Source organism: Coffea eugenioides, chromosome 6 (genome assembly GCF_003713205.1).
Source record: "Coffea eugenioides isolate CCC68of chromosome 6, Ceug_1.0, whole genome shotgun sequence".
Classification (NCBI taxonomy): domain Eukaryota; kingdom Viridiplantae; phylum Streptophyta; class Magnoliopsida; order Gentianales; family Rubiaceae; genus Coffea; species Coffea eugenioides.
The window spans coordinates 4,141,055-4,162,283 of NC_040040.1; the positions used below are offsets into that span (position 1 = coordinate 4,141,055).

Genomic DNA, 21,229 nt, shown 5'->3' on the forward strand with positions numbered 1-21,229 from the left:
TTCTTCTGAAGAAGAAATTGCTCGACAAGAAACGTTTATATACCTAGGGGTGACTGATCTGAAAGGGAAGAGTTTGAAAGGTGAGGATGTAGCTCAATTAAGCCGCACTAGCCTATATTTGGCCAGCAATGAAGCAAGCTGGTTATGTTAGTGGACTCAAACTTCTTGTGACGGTGGTTTTAGCGTTGTTAATACTCTTCCATGATGAGTGCTTCGGCGAATCTTAAACAAATTGAGCAGTGAAGCATGTGACGTGGGAGTATCTCAAAAGTGCTCCCTATTAACTTTTATATACATACATACATACATTTATATACTAGTGGGAATACCCGTGCTATGCACGGTGCTGACATTATTGGAAAAAAATAAAATGGTGAACAAATATAGGTGAAAAAATTTTACCAATAAAATTAAAATATAATATCTGTTTAACAATAGTTTGAAATATAATAGAATGTATATATCATTCAAGAACCGTCTTTTTTCGGTTGTATGAGAATTTTTTTTATCATTGTATGAGAATTGTTAACAAAAAAAATACAATAGTTAATATAGAATAGCATCAATAGAATTTAATACAATTGTGTTGTAATCAAATGAAAAATACGCACCAATTGAATTGTTATTAGCACCCATAGTTAATGAAGCAATCCCTATATAAAAATATTTTGGTACATGTAGTAATTGGTAATCTATAAAATAAAATAAATTGCTAATCTATAAAATTGCTAAGTTGTCTATAAATAGCATCAATAGAATGTAATACAATTGTATTATAATCGAACAATTGTAATACAATTGTATTGTATTTTATCTATAGTTGATTTAGCAAAATAGTGCAGCCAAAAAGTGTGTATGTAAGATGAGTATGACGATATAAGAAACTGTATATTTACCATGATCACGCAAAATCATTGGTGATGTGAATGCCTGGCGATCTTGAGGACAGTTAGATTTTTCATTTCTTTGATCTAGAAATAAAATATATATTAAATTAAAAATCAATAGTTTATGTATTTATTTTATGTGTAAATAGTGATACATTGTATGAGAACTGTTAACCAAAAAAATACAATAATTAATATAGAAATAGCATCAATAGAATTTAATAGAATTGCATTGTAATCAAATGAAAACAATTACAGAGAAGTAGTTATCTGAACTAAGGAATGCAGTTTTAAATGCTCAAAATTGCCTTGACGATTGCACATATGTCAGGGGCTTGGTGAGTTTTTTGCTCCTCTTGAATCATTTTCTTTTTTCTAATTGTAATATATTACTTGCAAGTGTTAAGTAGGACTTGGCTCAAACCTTTCGTTTAAGTACTTTAAGCAATGAACTATTTATTCCATGAGTTGAATTGTGCTGTTGCTAGATAGATGAATCACGTAGTTGTAATTGTCATTGTTGATAAAGAAAAGAAAGGCTAGAATGCAATTTTGCCAAAATTAATTGTTGACGAAATTAAAAATTAATTCAATTTTAATAATGGACGTATAGTGCCTTAGTTATTAGTAGTATCTGAATTATTTTTCTCCAATTATAAACCATTTTTAATTATTTTTTTAATTATCAAAAAATCTTTTTTTTATTTCATGCAGGATCATTTTTGGAATAAAATTATGAAAATAACTATCGTAACACCTATTTTATGTGATAAATGTGCAATAAAAAATAATTAAAAAAATTTCAGTAATACAAACAAATAAATTTTTATAATATACAATTTATGTTAGAAATAGTAGAACCCTCAATCATGAACCTATACCATCCGCAATTATATAAGCAAGCAATACCTTTTTATCTTTGCTTTACAGTGTAACAATAAGCAAACAACCGTTCATAAGATTTTGTAAAAAATTTTCAGAAATAATGGATGATCAGAAAATCAATGCAATATCATTCATGACAAAAAACAAAGCAAAAGCAAAACATACTTAAAAGGCAGAGGGGACTGACCTGGAAAATTAAGCCGGCTGCAAGAAGGTTGATTTCTACTGGAGTCTCTGCACATAATATCTTCCACTACTGCTCACAAAAGAAACAAAATCAATACATTTACAAAATCAATAGAGAACCCAAAACAAATAAGAAACTGAGAGAGAGGGTGAGGGAATTAACTCGATAAGTTAATTAAGTCGATCAGTAAAAGAAGAATTTGTAGGAGTAATTGTAGGATGAGTTAAGATAGTGGGATAGTGGGAGTGAGATAGTGGGAATATTGATTGGTGATAAGGTGATAGTGGGATAGTGGGATAGTGGGAATATTGATTGGTAATAAGGTGGGTTATAACCCACTACTTTTTTACGTATTAAAATAAATACAAAAATATGAGTTAAGATAGTGGGATGGTGGGAGTGAGATAGTGGGAATATTGATTGGTGATAAGGTGATAGTGGGATAGTGGGAATATTGATTGGTGATAAGGTGGGTTATAACCCACTACTTTTTTATGTATTAAAATAAATACAAAAATCTAGAAAAAAGTATGACAAATTTAGAAGATATTGAGAGGGTTTCTGCTAAAAATCCCTTCCTGAATACATATAGATATATATGTATGTATGTATATATATACAAAATACCGTGGTTAAACTCGAAGAAGTCTTAATTTTCTGCTGCGCTTAATTCTCTCTAGTCTCTACTACCGGTCACAACGGGGATCACAAGCTCTTTCATCTAATAAATACTCACAGCGCATTTACATTTACATCTCCTCTTTCTTCATTGATAACTGTCTAGAACAAATATAGTTCCATCCGATATCGTACGTGTGATATATGTAATTGTTCAAGTCCTCCCCACAAGAGATGGGAAATTACGTATTAACTACCACTGTTTTGGGTTGAAAACTATATACTGTGGTCAATGTCTCCAGTTGAATCATTGTACATGCCAACGAATATTCATTTGACAAGCCAACTAAATAACCATGTGAAGATGGTCGTTATATATATTCGACAAGGCAGCTAGTGGTGATTTTCATCAAACACTTGCAATTGCTCCGTCCGATTATATGCGAATTCCGACAGTTGCGTCCCAAATTAATTATTAATTTCAAGCACCAACGAGGGCTGTATATCTTTACGAAGCTCTAGAAGCTCGCAAGTCTTCGGGGGGAAAAAAAGGAAGGAAAAAGGAAAAAACTCGGAACAAACCAAAATGTTTGGATACAGGAACAAATTTAAGCAGCCTCCTTGTGCATAGTTTATCTACACGCCACGGTGAAATTGAGTTCCAAATAGATATCGCTTACATCTAAGATTCTGGATACACGAACAAGTTGAATGCCGAGTTGCAAATGCCTAGACCGCCATCGATGAAGAGATTGTGTCCGCTCACAAATTTAGAGTCATCGCTTGCTAAGTAGAGGGCAGCTTTAGCGACATCATCAGTCCTGAGAGTAGTCCCTTTAAGATTTGACATCGAATTCATGGCATTCTCAAAAGCTTCGTCCTCAAGCCCCACGAATTTGGTGGATAGAGGTGTTGCGCATGCAAAGAGTGATAAGCAATTGACTCTGATCCCAAATTGGCCCAGCTCTACCGCCAAATTTCTGGTCAGCCCAACTACAGCGTGCTTTGAACAAGTATAAGCATGCGATGCCGCACCGCCAATCCCTGAGGCTAAGCTGGCCGAGGAAATAATGCTTCCGCTTCGAGCAGGGACCATGACTCTAGCGGCATGTTTGATCCCAAGAAAAACCCCTGTTACATTGATCCTCAGGACGCATTCGAAGTCTGATTTTTCGTTGTCAATGATTTGGGCCTTGTTTGGATCAGCAATTCCTGCATTATTGAACATGATGTCCAATTTTCCACAAGTTGCTACTGTTTTATCCACGGCATTTTTTTATGTGATCTTCATTGGTGACATCACAATGGATGTAGGTACTATTTGATGAACCCAAGGCGTCGGAGAGGGAGTGGCCGAGTTCGTCTTTGACATCGGCGATTGCAACTTTGGCACCGTGCTGGGAGAAGAGTTTCGCAGTGCATTCTCCAATGCCGCTGGCTCCCCCGGTTATCAGTGCTACCTTCCCTCCTAGCCTGTAGAATATAACATGGTTGTAACAGGCGTATATTGAGTAATTTTACTCTGTCAACATATCTTGTTGATTTCATTTTTTTTTTCTGAAGCCACCAATCCCAGTTTTAATTGAATTTTGACTAGAATTTTCTTGCCGTGATTTTTATGGGCTTAGTTCGATGCCTGAATTGCAAACAGTGGTCTACCAAATACAGTTACTATGAGAATTTTGCTGCCCTCTTTGGCATTGCTTTTCCATTCCTTCTCTACTCCCCATGCATCTCTCTTTTTCGATTATTAATTACATCCATCCGAAAACTACGTTAATTAAAAACATACCTTCTTGTCATGGCTGAAAATACAGAGGCAGCTGCCATTGCTCGGTGAGGGTGCGAGAGAGAGAGTCTTGGGGGTAGTCGAAATTCAAAACGGCTAATAATGACCGAGAAAACGTTTACAGCTGAAGCTATGGGGGAGCTTCAGATCAGAGAAAAAGCCCACAGAAGCAATCTTGTTTACTTTCTAGTAGTAGCAATTCTGCTTTCAAGAGTTGCTATTTGCTAGTGCTGGTTTAATTACCATGCAATTAGTAAAGCAAAGCAGAAAGACATTTACAAGAAAGGATAGGAATTTTATTTCTTATTTTAATAGTATCAAACAAAAGATAATCTTGTTTAAGAATTATTAAAAGAGTAGGTTGTCGGCTGGTGGAAATCTCATTAATGAAAATGCGCTGTTTTAGGTAATCAACTCAAGGCCAGCATGCATCTATCATCACACTAGGGAAAAAATAATCCGTGTGCAAACAAAAGCAGAATATTCACTTGGCTTGTTCTCCTCGTGTAGAGGAATCCTACATACCACGTAAGACAAAGAAAAAGAAAAATGAAAAACCAGAGTTAAACCTGCTTCGCCTGAGCAGCCTGTTCCGAATACAAGGCTTTCGCTGATAAAATTTAGTTGACATTTCTCGACTAACTAATAATTTATTTAAGATAAATTTTTTATGCACTATCAATTATAAACATTAACGTTTTTAAATGCATCACTTATGAATTTAAAGATATACATCACTTATTATTATAATTATAGAATTTACATTTGAAGAATATCAATCACTACACCTTTCGCGCCCCATTTTTGCGATAAAAACGTATTTACAAAAGATGTAATTTTTATTTAAAAATAAGTAGAAAAAGATCTAAAATGAAACTTTAAAGAATACGACAGCTTAAGTCCAAAATTTTATCTAAAAGAGCTTTTAAGAAAAATGAGAGTCGTCACTTGATATTGAGTTTGGATGTACCAAATCACCAAAAAAAATGTTTTTTTAACAAAATTAAAATAAAACATAAATAAAATAAAACTCTTTTCGACAACTCCACGTCTTGGAAAACAAGAGAAAAATGAGTTCGAGAGTCATGATTGAAGAAATAGAAAACAAAGGTTTCAAACTTAAGACACCCTTTCAACCTAGTCTAAGTTAGTTGCGAGGTTTAATCAAAATTTTCCTAATCTAACCCTTAAATTTATCACGTTTGGAATTTTTCTACATGAATGCAAATCTAAATTTATAGAAAATATCAGAAGGGATAAAATGTCCATTCAATGATTTAATTGATACCAATTGCATTAATTGCATAGTCCAAAATAATCCCTTAAAAAGGTCATGAGCATGCATATATGAAATTCAAAGAAAAGAAAAGAAAATTAAATTATATATCTAGGTATAAATGGGCAAAGAATAGGGAATGCAACATAATAGGTATGGGAGGTAAAAACTCATGACATAATTTTTCTTATATATGAATCAACGGGGTATTTAAACTAAAAAGTTATAATTGCTCATTTCCTATGTTCAAAAAGTAATTCTCCTAATTTAAACAAGTAAATAAACTAATTTATTTTACAATTTTTTAAATGAGATACAATTCTAAATGATATGATTAACACATGTAGAGGGTAGAGGATAGAGGGTAGAGGGTAAAGAATAATATAATAGAAAATATCATGCAAATGAGAAAAAATCCTAAAAAAATATGCGTGAAAATATAATGAATGTCACGCAAAAGATGAATCTAACACATGGACGATCTAAGGGGTCTAATGTTGGACTACCTCATTTCTAAAAGTCCTTAATAGTGTTGGACTAACAAGTAAGTGGAGTGGGAAGCCACAACTAGCGTTAGACTAGTGTGGTGACGTCATGCATTAATAATATACAGTAAAACGAATAAGATATAAATTAAAATAAATAAACACATAAGAGCATGTAGCACGTAACATATAAGTATAATATCTAGATGCAAAAATCCTAAAAAAAAAAAGATAAAGCACATAACACAAAAGCCATGCACACACACAAAACCTACCTATTACAGCGGGGAGGCTAACTACAATCTAAAATGGAGAAATATAATAAAATAAACCAATCTATCCTATCTATTACAATAGGAAATCTAATTACAATCTAAAATGAAAAAATATAATAAAATAAACCTGTCTATCTTATCTATTACATTTGTCTATCTAATTACAATTTTTTAAAAATATTACCTATTTATTACATCTTGAAGTATTTAAATACCTCCCAAATAATTATAAAAATTAACTAAACAAATATAAGAAAATTTGAATGAACATTTGAATCAAATAAATAACAAAGCATATAAAAATATATAAATATAGAGGAGCACGTATGACTACATAAGAGTACGTAATTGACATTTAAATAATAATAGGGGTATCTTCCTTTTGAAGTGGTGACTATATGGAGTCAAATTGCCCTATTTATACTCAAAATGAACAAAAGGATCATCGCACCAATTTAATTGGAAATAATAATAATAATAATAATACTAAATTCATATTAATATATCAAACATAAAAAAACTTAAGGATATCTAAAAATTACAAGTTGAATACATTCAAAAATAACATAATTAGCTATTAAAGAAAAAACAATTATAATTAAGAGAGTCAAAAAGTCACAGTGAGAGTAAATTGCAAAAATTAGAAAATTTTGTGGTAAAAATATAATTTTTCAAAAGCTTAGGGATCAAAATTAAATTAAAATAAAGTTTAGGGATCAAATTGAAATTAAATTAAGATACTAAGTGAAATAAATCTACAAATATTGGGCCAAAATAAAATTACTCAAAAGATCAGGAGCTAAAGTACAAAATTTGTTTCTGATTTGGGTAATAATGAATAAATAAAAAATTGGGCCTTCTTTCTTTTTTATATACTATGAGCCGGACTCCCTATAGCCCAAAAGAAAACACAGGCTATTTTTATTAAAATCAAATGCAAGTCCAAGTGTCAAATAGCTCTAGAGCTCAGACAAAAGCCCGAAAAAAAAAAGTTAGCCCACCAGAAAATAAAAAACCAGCCCAACCTTTCTTTTATTTTCTTTCCTTTTCTTTCTTTTTTCTTTCTCTTCTTTCCTTTTTCTTCTTCTTCCTCTTCTTTTTTTCTCTCTCTCCAGCGAGGCTGAAACTTCAGCCACTGGCCGTCACCGGTCGCCGGCAAACTCTCCGGTCACGAATTTGACCAAAACAAACTCCTCACTCGATTTTTCGCGTAGAATCCATTTTTGGGTTTAGTTTTTACAAAAAAAATGGACCAAAAGTGATGAAATAGCAAAAAGACAGCCCAATTTTTATTTTTTTAAAGCACTCAAATCTTCACCAAAAATTATAAAATTTATAGTACAACACTCCTTATAACTTCTACAATACAACTCTATGATTTTATTTTAACAAAAAAAACAACAACAAAGTGATGAATCAAAACAAAACAGCCCAAAATGAAAAAAAATATTTACATGCTTCTAAAGCTCAAAACTTCAAAACATTTAAATAATTCAACATTTTTCAAATCACATACTAACTATAACCATCTATTTCACTAGAAATAAGTACAAAAAATTCACTAGCTTAATTCATTTTTCATCATGGCATTTTTACAAACACTTAACATGCATTCACGGACCATTTCTTTTTTCTTCATTTTATTCATGACTTGTCCCAAAAACTTCAACAACACTAGCAACCAATTCATTTCATAAGACCCACAAAATTATTGATCATCAAAGCCAAAGAAAGAAGAAAAGAACCGAACCAATTTTATATAAAATAAGAATCAACTAAATCTTTACCAAATTTTTAGAAAACTATCTTGTTCGAATCAAAATGAAAAGTAAAAGGAGAGACTTACAATGGTTTTACAAATAGATTATTATGGCGGTGATGGTGGCAACGGCGCTGGCAACGAGCTTCCAACTTCACTTTGATCTTGTATTTTACCCTTTCTTGCTCTCTCTCTCTTTTTTTTTTTTTTATGGTTTGTGGGAAGGTAGCTATAGAAGGAAGGAGCCGAGAGAGAGGGGAGTGATTTTGTATTGGTGTGTGTTTGTGTAATGGAAGTGTGCTGGAAATTTTTTGAAGTGAGGAGGACCGAGAGTGAGAGTGGAGGAGTTTTTCTTCTTTGCGTGTGTTTGTGTAGTGGAAGTGTCGTGAGTTAAGAGAGTGTGTGAGAGTGGTTTTTGTGCGGAAAAGAAAAGGAGAGAGCCGAGGGTGAGGGGCAAAGGAATTAGTTGATCAAATGACAAGAAAGAACCAGGGGTGACATGATGGACTTTTACCAAAATGAAAAGAAAGGTCAATGGATATTGAGCATAAAAATGGGTTAATAGTGGTTTTGGCAGGAAAAAATGGTTAGAGAGTGTAAAATCTTTTCTTCTCTTTCCTTTTTTTATTATAACAAAAGAAAATCTACAAAATAAGAAATATGGGCAAATAAATGCATAAAATTAATGACCCTTAAAATAGACAAAATTCAAGCAAATGTCAAATATTAAAAAAAAAAAATGAGACAAGAATTTGGTGTCTACAACACCACCTCTTTTGCAACAAATGATATAGGCCATTACGATTCAAAATGAAGCGATTCCCGTCAAAGTGAAAGTTGATTTTCCTCCTATGGTTTCTCGTTCCCGATATTCTGGCACTGTGAAGTGAAGACAACGGCATTTAAGAAATGTTGGATGGAGATGTATTTAACGTATATTTAGTACGTAGGACAGTACACAATCTTACCTGCCCAATTCAATCAAAATAAAGACTGCAATTAAATGCCATGCAAGCCAAACCATAATTTAATGTTACTATCATTACCATTACTAAATAATTACCGTATTTGAGCACTAAAGTTAGTAGATGTAGACATTTTAAACTATCATGGAGTGGTAGATTCATCTTTTCCTCTCATAAATTTCAAATTTTGACAGGATTGCTTTAAGGTCAGTTTGTCTTTTACCCCCCTTATGAGTTCAACAAGATACACTTCGTACCAAAATAATTAAGATAACTTTGTATTCGTGTATTAAGTTTTTCTTAATGATCGAATCTGTCAGTTACAGATAAAGCGTCTTATCAACTAGACCGTGCTTCGTTGTCATCTAATTATGAAATTAATTTCATTGACCACTAAAAGTCTTCTATACTTGGACTTGCATGCAAATTTTGAGGGGTGGAAATGAGTTAAGATTATGACAAAAGTTAAAACGATCACTCAAATGGCAACATTTAATCAATTTAGTTCCAGTTCTTCTTTATAACTACGATTAGCAATTATGAATACCGCACTGAATAGTTTTAATTATAAATCATAAGTTTTTTTATGAAAAAATTATAAATCATATGTTTAAACTTAGAGTTGTCATGCTGTGATGGAGAAAAATCCTCTCCAACCAACTGACGAGAATCCTAATTCCTTAGTAGCCACTAGCCAATTGCTTGTAAGTCGTCATCTCTGCTTTTCTCTCCGGATCGTCCTTCACGATTTTGTTTGATGTCCTATTGCACGAGTTCATGGTAGACTTCAAGGTCGATCCTTCTCTTTTCAAACTCGTGGCTGGGGGCCAGCTGATATCCGTACAATCCCTTAGGATCAGATAAGCGCTGATCCGTCAGTTGCTTCCTCCAATGAAAGGTTTGTATTTCAGTTTAATGAATAGCTTAGCAGATGTTACAAAATTTTAGACTGATAAGGACAAAATGATGCTATCTATTCGTTTTGAGCCAATTTTTATATGCCCGGTCAGTTTACTTCAGCTAAAAATCACTTAGAGATTACATTACTTTAGAACGGAAACAAATTGCGCAAACAATTCTATATTTCTTTACGACTTCAAGATCACAAACTAGCCATACGGGTTTCCCAATAAATGTTTCACTGTCTGGATGGCATGAAATGAACTACGCAAAAAATGAATAAATTTTTTTGGAAGAGCATTAAGATGGATATATAGTTAATTGTTGCATGGATTCTCTGAGTCTATGATTCGATACTTTCCCATCTGTTTGGCTGCAAATTTTGAAAAACTACCTGTAGCTGTTCCTATTACTGCTAGCACTCTTTCGACCAACCGCTCCAATGCAAGTTCCATTTTCGTCCCCTTATTCAGGCTAGACGCTAAAGGCGGAAATTATTACGGGAGGTTCCAGCTGTACCCGCCTGTTTCATGGCAATGGTCGAAATACTCTGGGCCGGCGAGCAATTTAAGCTTGGCAAAAATGCATGCTACACTCTCACTGTGATGTAGCGCAAGGGGATGCATCTTGTTAGCCGCCTTATGCCGTGATGACTGGCATTGGAGGAGGGAACCATCCTGAAGAACACATCGCGCAAATGCAAATGTTTATATATGGTGTGGCTAATCTTAGAAGGGGGAGACTTTGACGGCGGACGATGTTGGTCAAAGCTGCATTATGCCTGGCCAGCGATGAAACTAGTTCTGTAAGTGGGCAGAAACTTGTGGTTGATGGAGGTTTCAGCGTTGTTAATCCTTTCATGATGAGTGGTTTGGCTTAGCTCAAACTGCATGAGAAATGAAGCATGCAATTGGATCCAATTAAGGGTTCCGCACCAGTAGCATCCGATTGGATCCAGTAAGTGTTCCGTATCATTAAGGTTAAACTATGCTTCTGCGGACTCATGATATTCTTAATTAGAGATGTAAAGATTTTGGCTAACAGGTACCTAGTAAGTATTTATTTATTGTAAAATTAGAGTTAATTTATACGTACACAAAGGAGTTTAATAAATGTGAGTAGGATTACTCCTGTAATTTAGGGGGATAAATTGTTATTAACCCATATAAATAGATAGCCCTCTTATTAGTTATTACACCTATTCAATAACAAGTTAACATCAGCACTTGCTTAATGACAAGTTTACTCTAAATCTCTAATGTGTTGTTGTTGCCTAGTAGACGTAGTAGTATTCAATGTCGATGGATCCTTAATTAGTTTAGTGGTTAACATTAAATTCTAGAGAATTAAAGGTCATGAATTTTAATTTCATTATATCTAAGTTGCTTTGATTATATATATCACTATCCATCCAATTATTTATATGCTAATTTATAATAAATATAATATTGAGCTGTAATTTTTTGGCCATTATGGTACTTTTTGTAATTTTATAAAAAAAAATATCAAATTCCTTTAGTTGCTTAGATTATTTAGAAAATATTTAAAATTGTAAATCATTAATTATTCTAATGTTTAAAACCTATTTGAATAATTGATGAATAATCCTAACAACTAAAACGGATTGGATGGTTTTCCAAATCAATCCAAACGAAGCTTACATATAACCAATCTTCTTGTTCTTGATGTTTTGGAAAGTGCTTGCACTGCTTCAAAGGCAGCTACTTGGCTTCTTAATTTGACATCTTGCGTGTATAGTTTTGATTTGATTTTTTCTGAATGTCATTGGAACCTTTTTTTTTTTTTTTGGGCCTAATAAACTCAGTCCCACCCAGGAATTAAAAGAAAAATAAAATTATAATAACGTCCCTCCAAATTCATCCGGTTACTAAGGTGAAAGAAGTCAAAAACGAGTTCGATGGGCCAAACGGAGAAACCTAAGCCTAAGAATTGATGTGTTTGTTACTGACTGGAAATGGGACGGCTTAGAGAGTATTGGTGGCGCTGTGTATTGACTATATTACTGTCATCGAATTCATCCTATTACTGCAAATCATGGGCCCTGGAGAATACGGTGGTTTCGGAGACTGATGACTTGCTGATTCGGGAATTGTTGGAATCGGCAAGGGAGTCCGACTTCTTCGAATGGTTAAAAAGGGTTAGGAGAAGAATTCACGAGTATCCGGAATTGGCATTTGAGGAGCACAAGACGAGTCAACTCATCAGAGATGAGCTGGACTCGCTCGGGGTGGAGTACGCCTGGCCAGTTGCTAAAACCGGGGTGGTGGCGACAATTGGGTCTGGAAATCGGCCTTTCTTTTCTCTAAGAGCAGACATGGATGCCCTTCCTATTCAGGTATCCCTCTTTCTCACATCATCGGTCAACCCTTGTAACTACGAGTAATAATTTTCTGTGTTTTTTATGACTCTGGTTTTTTCTATTTTCGACGAATTGAATCATTGACTATTGTTTGAGCAAAGGCCGGCAAATTACCTAAACAACCATCAAAATATTCACATTGTAAACTTTTGATTACTATATATATATATATACATTTTTTTTTATAAACTAGTGGTCTTTCCATTTGTGGTGAATAAGGTGTCATGCCCTTGCACGGTTTCGTGGCAATTATACACCGTTTGACTCTTTGCTTCTTTTCTGTAAGATGAAATGATAATGTAGTATAAAATCATGTCCTTAGTATAGTAAGAAATCAGGGATGAGATGAGTTTGGAGTTGCAGGCTTGCAGGAGGATAAATTAGTATATTACGTCTTCCCCAGTAGATTCTGTATACGAGTTAAGGTAGTCCTGACCTCCTCATCAGGTGATTTTAGCGACAAGCCTGGCCCAGTGATCTAATAGAAGTAAGAGGGCTTTAGATGGTGCTCGTAAAATTTGCTGTCAAAAGGATGAAGTATCTCTGCTAGTTCAGAATCTAATACTTTTCCAATACTCTCAACTTGTAGGAATTGGTGGATTGGGAGCATAAAAGCAAAATCAATGGTAAAATGCATGCCTGTGGTCATGATGCTCATACCACCATGTTGCTTGGAGCAGCTAGATTGCTTCAGAACACCAAAAATAATCTCAAGGTAGGATATGATATCCAATCCTTTACTCTTTCGAAAGATTTTAACAAGGAAAAGCCAATTTTGGAAATAAAGATGAGCATTGAGCCTGTGCCTTAAAATGCATTAGCTGCATTCAGAATATTCTACTCTTTAAATTCATAGGGGACTGTTAAGCTCGTCTTCCAACCTGGTGAAGAAGGTCATGCTGGCGCATATCATGTCTTACAAGAAGCAGCACTAGAAGGGGTTGAAGCAATTTTTGGCCTCCATGTTTCCCCAGAGATGTTTGTAGGTACTATCGGTTCAAGACCAGGTCCAATGCTAGCTGGATCAGGCAGGTTTTCAGCAATAGTTCAAGGCATAGGTGGACACGCAGCAGCACCTCATAAAACTAGAGATCCAATTGTTGCTGCTTCCATGGCAATTGTTGCACTGCAGCAGATTGTTTCTCGAGAAACTGATCCTCTAGAGGCCAGGGTATTTTCTCCTTTAGAACATTCATTAGACTTTACATGTTAAAATTGCTAGTGCTATTCAATTGGTCCTGCAAAGTTAAGTTCTAAGAAACACCGAGACTTTGTTTTTATTTTATTTTATTTTGGTGAAGGTGGTTTCTATTGGATCCATAGATGGTGGTCAAGCAGGAAATGTGATCCCTGAGACAGTTAAGTTTGGAGGCACATTTCGGTTCATGACCTCTGAAGGTTTTTCCTACCTTCGTCAAAGGATCAAGGAGGTACTATCATTAAAAGAAATATTCTTCGGAGTGTCATCAACATTAGCTCCAAAATTGTTCTTACTTCTTAACGCTGATACAAGATCAACAAATCATCATGGCATAATTTTATCACATTCTGGTGTTAAAAGAATTGATATTTGTTGTGTTTAAGCATGCATGACAAGAGGAGGCATAGACCACTTCATGCCTCTTTCGGATATTATCACTTTGTCTGCACTTTTAAATGTTCTGTTGGCATTGTTCACACAAGTGTTAATGCAATACTATTCTGTATGTGCACTGCTTTCAGGTCATAGAAATTCAAGCGCACGTATACCATTGTACTGCTACTGTTGACTTCATGGAGGAGAAACTGAGGCCTTACGGACCAACCATCAACGATCCTTCAATGTACAAACATGCAAAAAGAATTGGAGACATCTTACTTGGGGAAAACGGAGTGCAGCTTACTCCAATGTCGATGGGGGCTGAGGACTTCAGTTTCTACGGACAGAAAATGCGAGCTGCATTCTTTAAGATAGGGATAAGAAATAAGACGATGGATTCAATAAAAGATATACACACACCCTACTTTGCCATAGATGAAGAAGCTCTTCCCATCGGAGCGGCTTTTCATGCTGCAGTTGCAACTACTTACTTGGATAGCCATGCTCAGATTCAATAGGAGCATGACCATTTTCAGCTCTTTCAGAAGATGGTAAAGGCTGAGACTTGGAAGAATGTCCTTCCAACTATGAAGGTAGCCAATATAAGTTTGACCATCATTCATGTGTGCTAAAACAGTTTTCGCACAGGCAATTGTTATAATTTAGATCCAGGAACCCTCGTGTTTCCAAAAAAAAAAAAATTACTGGTGTTAATTGAAGTTCAAAACCTTCAAGATCTCTACTTGTGACAAAGTGGAACATTTGGTGACTCATTCACAAATTTTCTACAATTGATGCTGAATACCAAGAAAGTTATGATTACATACACCTAGAAATGTAGTTGTTGTTTTCTCCAAGCAATCGCAAGTCCAACGTGATAGAAAAATATGAAACAAGAATTTTAGTTAGCGTCGGATACATGGAAGGAGAAGAAGCTGTGAATTTGGGGGAGAAACGCATGTAGGTTTGGCTCTCAAAGGTCCATTTCAAATCAAAGAGGAGGAGCAATGCAATTTTGTTAAATTTAGACCGGATAACGACTTGACTAAACTATTGGGTCAGCTGGTAACTAGTCAAATTGATCACACTGCTCTCAAAAACTCACTGACGTTAGTATGATGTCATAATTATTTTATATTTTTATAAGTTTCAAAAATATTAAACTTGCAATATACACCTAATAATTATATATAAAAATATAAATTCATAGTTAAAATATGTTTATTCTCCAAAACTACTTGAAAAACTAAATTAAAACAAATTAATCCAAGTTGGAATCATTGATGCTAAATTAATAAGATCATAATGAAAACATCTTGATTTAAAAATCATTCAGGAAAGTGAGTGATTTTAACATTTACACTAAGTGAGTGGCGATTTCTTAATTCTATTACAATTTAGATAACTCAAATTATGTTTAGGGAAAATAAGAAAGAAAAGTTTGAGAATCGGGTAAATCAATCGAATCGAATCACTGATTTAATCGATTTTTTACGGTTTCGACTGTTTTTTTATCAAAATAATTTTGTGCTACAAATCAACTCGAAAAGAAAATTCGTTCACGATGGAACTAGCCGGATCGTTCGGTCCGATCCGGGTCTAACAACACTAGTGCAATGAAAGCAACTTTTATCCTTGTGTTCATAGTTGTTGCTGTGAAGATTTATAACACATTAACGCGAAATAAGCATCAAATAGCGAACAATTATGAATTTTCACAACAGTACTAAAATTCGGATTAGAATGAAGCAAAAATTCCTAAGGGCAATTTCGGCCCTTTGGGCTAGATGATGTTCACATTGTTCATCATGGTGATCTCATAATTACTGGTGTACATTCATTTAACAATTATTTATATTATGCACTCGCGACAAAGTATCAATTATATTTCAGAAAATTAAAAAAACAACACTTTTAGCACACGAATAATCAAAGCAAAGAAAAACCATTTTCAAAGAATATCTAGATAATGAGTGGAACCTGAAACCAGCATATTTTTTTCCTTTTTCTATTTCAAAGGGAAAAAGGGTTAGAAACCTTACCTAGCACAATTTCATACTGCTATTTTACATATTTTTTCACTTTTGTTTTCTACATTTCTTTTTTAAGAGCCATAAGACCCATAACAACTTTGACAAATAGCCTGGTAGGATTAGTAATTTTCTGGGGCAAAATACTATGACTAGTATTGACTTCCCCAGCAAGACTCCCCTAGCTTGGGAGTACTTAACAGCTAACAAAAAAAGAAAAAAAAAGGAAACGATTAATCTTTTCTACACTGACAGTCAGTGTTATATGAATGATAACTATATAAAATTTAAATTTAAAATTCAATTTTTGTACATGTGTCATAGATTCAATGGTAATAATGTATGCACTGTCAGGATTAATCTTATATACACCACCAGTGTATACACCTTTACTATTAGATATATGATATATGTATAAAATTTGAATTTAAAATACAAAATTTGTTCATGTGTCATTCATTTAATCGTGATAATTTGTACACTAAATAACAATTTATATAAAATTTACTCAAAAGAAAAATAAAAAATAAATGGGGAGTACTCAGCCACTCGAGAAGAGGAAGAGGACACCAGGTGCAGATGCAGCGGCAAACTAGCAATCACTTGCTTAAGTCAAGCACACCACAGATATATACAAGTTGACATTTGACAAAAAAAAAAAAAAAAAAAGTCAAGCACACCACATGGGTTTCATTTTCTCCTCTAATAAAAAAAAAGTTTACTTTATTTGAAAAAAAAAAAAGGAACTTGTCTCGCCGCAACAATTTTTCACTTCAATTGAAAATAAGGGACTTCCATATTTCCAGTCCCTGCCTTCCTCAAACTAGAAAAAGAAGAGGGAGAGAGATGGTCTTATGGTCGTACCCGCCCACACCAAAGCAGTTAACTTTTACGGTCTGCGGCTTGGTCACCGGTGCTTCCTTCTTCGCCGTTGGGGCCTACCTTTCCTTTACTAACATCGCCCCTCAACAAGCCCGCACTCAGGCCCGTAAGGATTACATCAAAGCTCGCCTCAGGCAACTCCTTGACGACTAATTTCTTTCGTTCACCCTACACCTCCCCTCCCCTCCCCTACCATTTACCCACCCAAAATTCTTTTTGAGTTCTTTCTTTGTTTTTTCATTCAGTATTGAGCTTGAAAGATTCAGTCTTTTTACTACTTGTACCAGGTATGCGCATCCACGCCATTATTCTAATTAAGCTTATTCACTTCAAGTATGTTTGCATTTGTATGTCGTCTCTATTGGATAGAAATGGATCCTTTCACTGGGTTTGGGTTTTTCACGTTATGCTGTCCTTCTGCCTCCAGTATTCGATTGGATTTAAGTTGGATTCTTGGTTCTGGGTTTTGTTCGATGATATGCCAACTTTTCTGCTTCGCTTTCATTTTACTAGCAATTGGTTATTCAGAGGAAATTTTAGCCTTTTTGGGTATTTTGGAAATGTCTGTAAAAGTTTTCTTTGTCCAATGCCCGAAGAAACAGATATTTTGGTTTTTTCACTATAAACCCTAAAACCTTCGGGAAGTATTTATCAACATTGTGGCCAAAAACAATTTTACCCCCTAAATTCAATGGGGCTTGAGTACAGTTGGCTATTCAGCAAGATTTCTTAATTGGGCCTTAATATTGAGGTCTTATTTGTCCCTAATATTGCGTGGTTTCTGAGAGATGAACTCCAGAAAATTGGCTTTAATAATTGAACAAGTACAAGGTAGCTAACAGATGCACTTGTATACTTGCTTTTTGAAATTATGATTGCTAGATTAAGAATTATGGTCTCGAGCCAAATATAAACTGGCTTATTTTTTTGACTGTCACGATCATTTTTTGTTAGCATAGAAACGGATATGTGCTTAGATTAATTCAGTTCCTTTGCTTCAAAATGGGTCTGATTTTGATATGCTTTGAGCATTTTCATTTAAGCTTTTGTGCATGATTAGATTGGAGTTTCCCTATGCCCCTACAACTTGTCACCTTGCAGAACCTATTGAGATGAGATTGAATTTAATGTTTAGTATCTGTTTTGTCTTCCTGCGGTATCAGTTCTCTTACTTGTGATGTGCTTTATCCATGTGGTTGTAGAATATTATATCTTAGTGTAAGAGTCAAGTTTTTAGTTTTGGTTATCTTAGCTTGCTTTTTCCCGCCCTGGCTCATGGGGCATATTTTTCAGCCTGTAATGTGCTCATGATCTCTAGTCGTCTTCGTCAAAGGACAAGGCCAAATGCTGCCTTGTCTGAGGCCTTCACCATCAACTGCAGCTACGAACAGCCATGCTTCCCCAACCTTTTCCCAAGGTAAACTTGTCCAACCAACCTTCAACTCGTTGACATTCTCCTTGTGAGCTGTCTATTGATTTTTATGCAATATTGTCGATTTGAACTACAGGATCTGCGGATGGGACTGCAGCTTCTAGTTTTCAGCCCTCTCCAACTGTCAATCTGACTCGTGAATACACTTGCGCTGTTCAAACCAGTTCCTACGGTGAGATATGGTCTAAAATTCACCATGACAGCCATTACAATGAAAAGGTTGATGTAGGGCAGGTGGAGCTTCTTGAGGAATCTGAGCTGCTAGAGCAGGTCCTCCGTCCGAGTCATGAGTTTGTTTCAGAGGCACTCTCCCATATTAGGCCGAGCCCTCTAACCAAACTTGTTGCTACTTACTTCAAGCACAGTGAGTCCACTTCGCGACTCTGCCTTTTCATTCACCGAAGTGTTCATCGTGCTCGACTGATTTATGCCTCTTTTGATAACCTTCTTGACATCCTACCTGAAGATTTGGACAATGGTGCTCATTCCCTGTCACAGTTCCAATGTGACAGGGTGTTTGACATTTTTCTTCAATTTGACCAATTTGACAACCCCTTTCCCAGCCCTGGTTCATACAACTTTGATGATATGCGTCATTGCTTCTCCCAGCTGAGACAAGAGCTTGACCACCGTCTCCATAAGTCAAGGTCGAAAATACGCCTCCTTCATCATGCTACTAGAGGCTCTGTCATTTGCCTATTTGCCGCTACGGTTGGAGTGGTTATATCGGCTGTGGTTGTAGCTACTCATGCTTTTGCCGCCCTTGTTGCCAGCCCCCTATGTCCTGTTTGCCTTCCTTCCAAAGTGAGTAAGAGAGAGGTGTCCCATCTGGCACAGCTTGATGCTGCTGCAAAGGGGACTTATGTTCTCCACAATGATTTAGACACCATTGATCGCCTAGTGGCCCGTCTGCACATGGCATTTGAGGGTGACAAGCTTCTCATACGACTGGGATTGGAGAGGGGCAGGGACAGGCATTCTATCCAGGAGGTTGTGAAGCAGCTTCGCAAAACCCGTTCAAATTTTTTGCAGCAGCTGACAGATCTTGATGAACACTTGTGTCTCTGCTTTGCTGCAATCAATCGGGCCAGATCACTTCTTCTTGGTGAGATACAAATTTATTAGTCCATGGCATCTCCGCATTTCTATACCATCAAGTGAGTCCTCTTTTAATTCATCTGCTTTATGGAATTTCATATTTGGCTTGTGCTCAGACTTATCTGAATGAGCTTGTTTGTATCTACAGATGGCAAATAAGGACAGTGGTTTCTGGAGGTCCTGCAAGCTATATCAGGACAAGCTTGGTGTGTTTAAGCAAGTGAGAATTTGGTAATATGTAAATTCCTTTGATCTACTAGTCATGGCTATCCGGTGCTAATCACTAGATTGGCCTTTTTGATAATCAGAACCAAGAGACGTCGCGATGCTTATGATAATTAAACATAGCATTTCTGAGAACTCTTTTTAGTCAACTTTTATGATTTAACCAGGAAAGTAATTGAAAGGTCTTGGGCCTAAATACTTTGCTCCCATGCTTCATTTGCTCATTTTTGTATTTCTATTGGCATTTTGATCTTGCTTGTTTTGCATGAACGTGGCGCTAAAATGAGTATTTTTGTGGGTTAATGACAGAAAAATAGTTGCTCACTTGTGGGTGATCACGTGTTTTGCAAGTAGGATGTTAGGGATGGTTTTGTGCTGATACTTTACAGATTTCAAGAATATGGGGCCAAAAGTGAAGCAAGAAAAACAAATTGCATCACCCAAATTAAGCCTAAAATACCAATATTGGAAAAATAAAAGTCTGAGCAAGTGGTATCAGTTCTAATAATTTGTGTAGATAGTTTTTCATATGTTTATCAACGTTTATGGTGTATAGCCTGTGATTCAAGTATTATAGTAATTTGTTTTAATTATGGAAATTTCAGGAAACATAATAGCTGGGACTGGAACCCGTTAAAGTTGACTCGCACAGTTTCAGAATGTGCAAGGAGATGTCATCAGATGGCAGTGGCCACTAAAATGCTGCAATAACTTAGGACAGAGTCGTCCTGACACGTAAACTGACCCGAAGGAACCTCATTTTGTTGTTTATTTTATACTAGTAGGTGAAATGACAGACTACTGCCCTTAAAACCCCGAGAGATGTTGTACATGTCAGCAAGGTTCATTGTCGGAGGTATTAGAACTTTTTTGTGCCAACTTATAGGGATTAATTAGTGTGTTTGGATTGTAAGTTATTTGCCCAAATATATTTGTTTACATCACTATTACAATTTTCAATACACTTTTTTATTTTTCCAATTACCTTTTTATCTCACATATATCACATCACAAAAAGTGCTACAGTAAAAATATCTCAAATAACTTACAATCCAAACACACTTGTCTTTCAAAATCAGTTGTAATTGTCCTTAAATGCTTGCCCCCCCCCCCCCCACCCAAATGAAAAATTTCGCGAATGAAGTTCTGTACTCGGTCTCTTTGAAATTTGTGCTTATGCACGTGATCTAAAGGGTGTGCCGCTGTTCTTAAATCAGCTTACATCAATAGTTTAGTTCTCAACTCAACGCGTCTAACTCCATTCTCTAGGAGGAAAAGGCACAAAAGTTCACCAGCGGGTCTGACTGACCTCAAACTTTGCTCATCCCTTTTGCAAGCAGTTGCTGCCACCCATCAGGCTTCGCTCCGCTGCTTGTACCGGTGCACTTGGACGACCTATTACTGTGTTGGACTTTGGGTCTGTCCACTGTCGCAAGGTGCATTGCATTTTTTTGGGCTGTATTTGAAGGAATTCATGCCTTCTTGATGCCATGCCCGAAGGGTAGCAAGGTGCTATTGTCTTCGGTCCATGCCAAGAGAAGATGGAAAGAATTAGATTGGGGCTCTATCCTAGTTTT

At 35.5% G+C, this 21,229-nt stretch overlaps 3 protein-coding genes across 4 annotated transcripts; 2 read left to right on the top strand and 1 right to left on the bottom strand.

The window, feature by feature from the left end:
- Positions 1-3,209: 3,209 nt before the first annotated feature.
- LOC113772837 (secoisolariciresinol dehydrogenase-like) lies at positions 3,210-4,428 on the bottom strand. The gene is given in 3 exon segments (XM_027317316.1): positions 3,210-3,853; positions 3,855-4,050; positions 4,370-4,428. Coding segments are annotated over 3 exon segments (828 nt in total). The 5' UTR covers positions 4,408-4,428; the 3' UTR covers positions 3,210-3,259.
- A 7,461-nt stretch (positions 4,429-11,889) lies between these two features.
- On the top strand, positions 11,890-14,758 carry LOC113774675 (IAA-amino acid hydrolase ILR1-like 3). The gene is made up of 5 exons (XM_027319273.1): positions 11,890-12,382; positions 12,996-13,121; positions 13,263-13,577; positions 13,708-13,836; positions 14,129-14,758. Exons 1-5 carry the CDS (start codon positions 12,002-12,004, stop codon positions 14,501-14,503), a joined length of 1,326 nt encoding a protein of 441 aa, XP_027175074.1. The 5' UTR covers positions 11,890-12,001; the 3' UTR covers positions 14,504-14,758.
- A 2,291-nt stretch (positions 14,759-17,049) lies between these two features.
- LOC113776149 (UPF0496 protein At3g19330-like) lies at positions 17,050-20,604 on the top strand. Of its 2 annotated transcripts, none has more exons than XM_027321248.1 (5): positions 17,050-17,184; positions 18,191-18,314; positions 18,406-19,486; positions 19,576-19,658; positions 20,258-20,604. In XM_027321248.1, exons 2-3 carry the CDS (start codon positions 18,242-18,244, stop codon positions 19,452-19,454), a joined length of 1,122 nt encoding a protein of 373 aa, XP_027177049.1. In that variant the 5' UTR covers positions 17,050-17,184; positions 18,191-18,241; the 3' UTR covers positions 19,455-19,486; positions 19,576-19,658; positions 20,258-20,604. The 2 variants fall into 2 exon arrangements, with proteins under 2 accessions (XP_027177049.1, XP_027177050.1); XM_027321249.1 differs by having other exon boundaries at positions 19,576-19,647.
- The last annotated feature ends 625 nt before the right edge of the window (positions 20,605-21,229 follow it).

Bases quoted from the DNA above. Each gene is read 5' to 3' on its own strand.
- LOC113774675 (XM_027319273.1), top strand. From the start codon at position 12,002: ATGGGACGGCTTAGAGAGTATTGGTGGCGCTGTGTATTGACTATATTA. The intron at 13,122-13,262 runs GTAGGATATGAT...TTAAATTCATAG, and splicing joins ACACCAAAAATAATCTCAAG to GGGACTGTTAAGCTCGTCTT. The intron at 13,578-13,707 runs GTATTTTCTCCT...ATTTTGGTGAAG, and splicing joins CTGATCCTCTAGAGGCCAGG to GTGGTTTCTATTGGATCCAT.
- LOC113776149 (XM_027321248.1), top strand. From the start codon at position 18,242: ATGCTGCCTTGTCTGAGGCCTTCACCATCAACTGCAGCTACGAACAGC. The intron at 18,315-18,405 runs GTAAACTTGTCC...TTTGAACTACAG, and splicing joins TTCCCCAACCTTTTCCCAAG to GATCTGCGGATGGGACTGCA.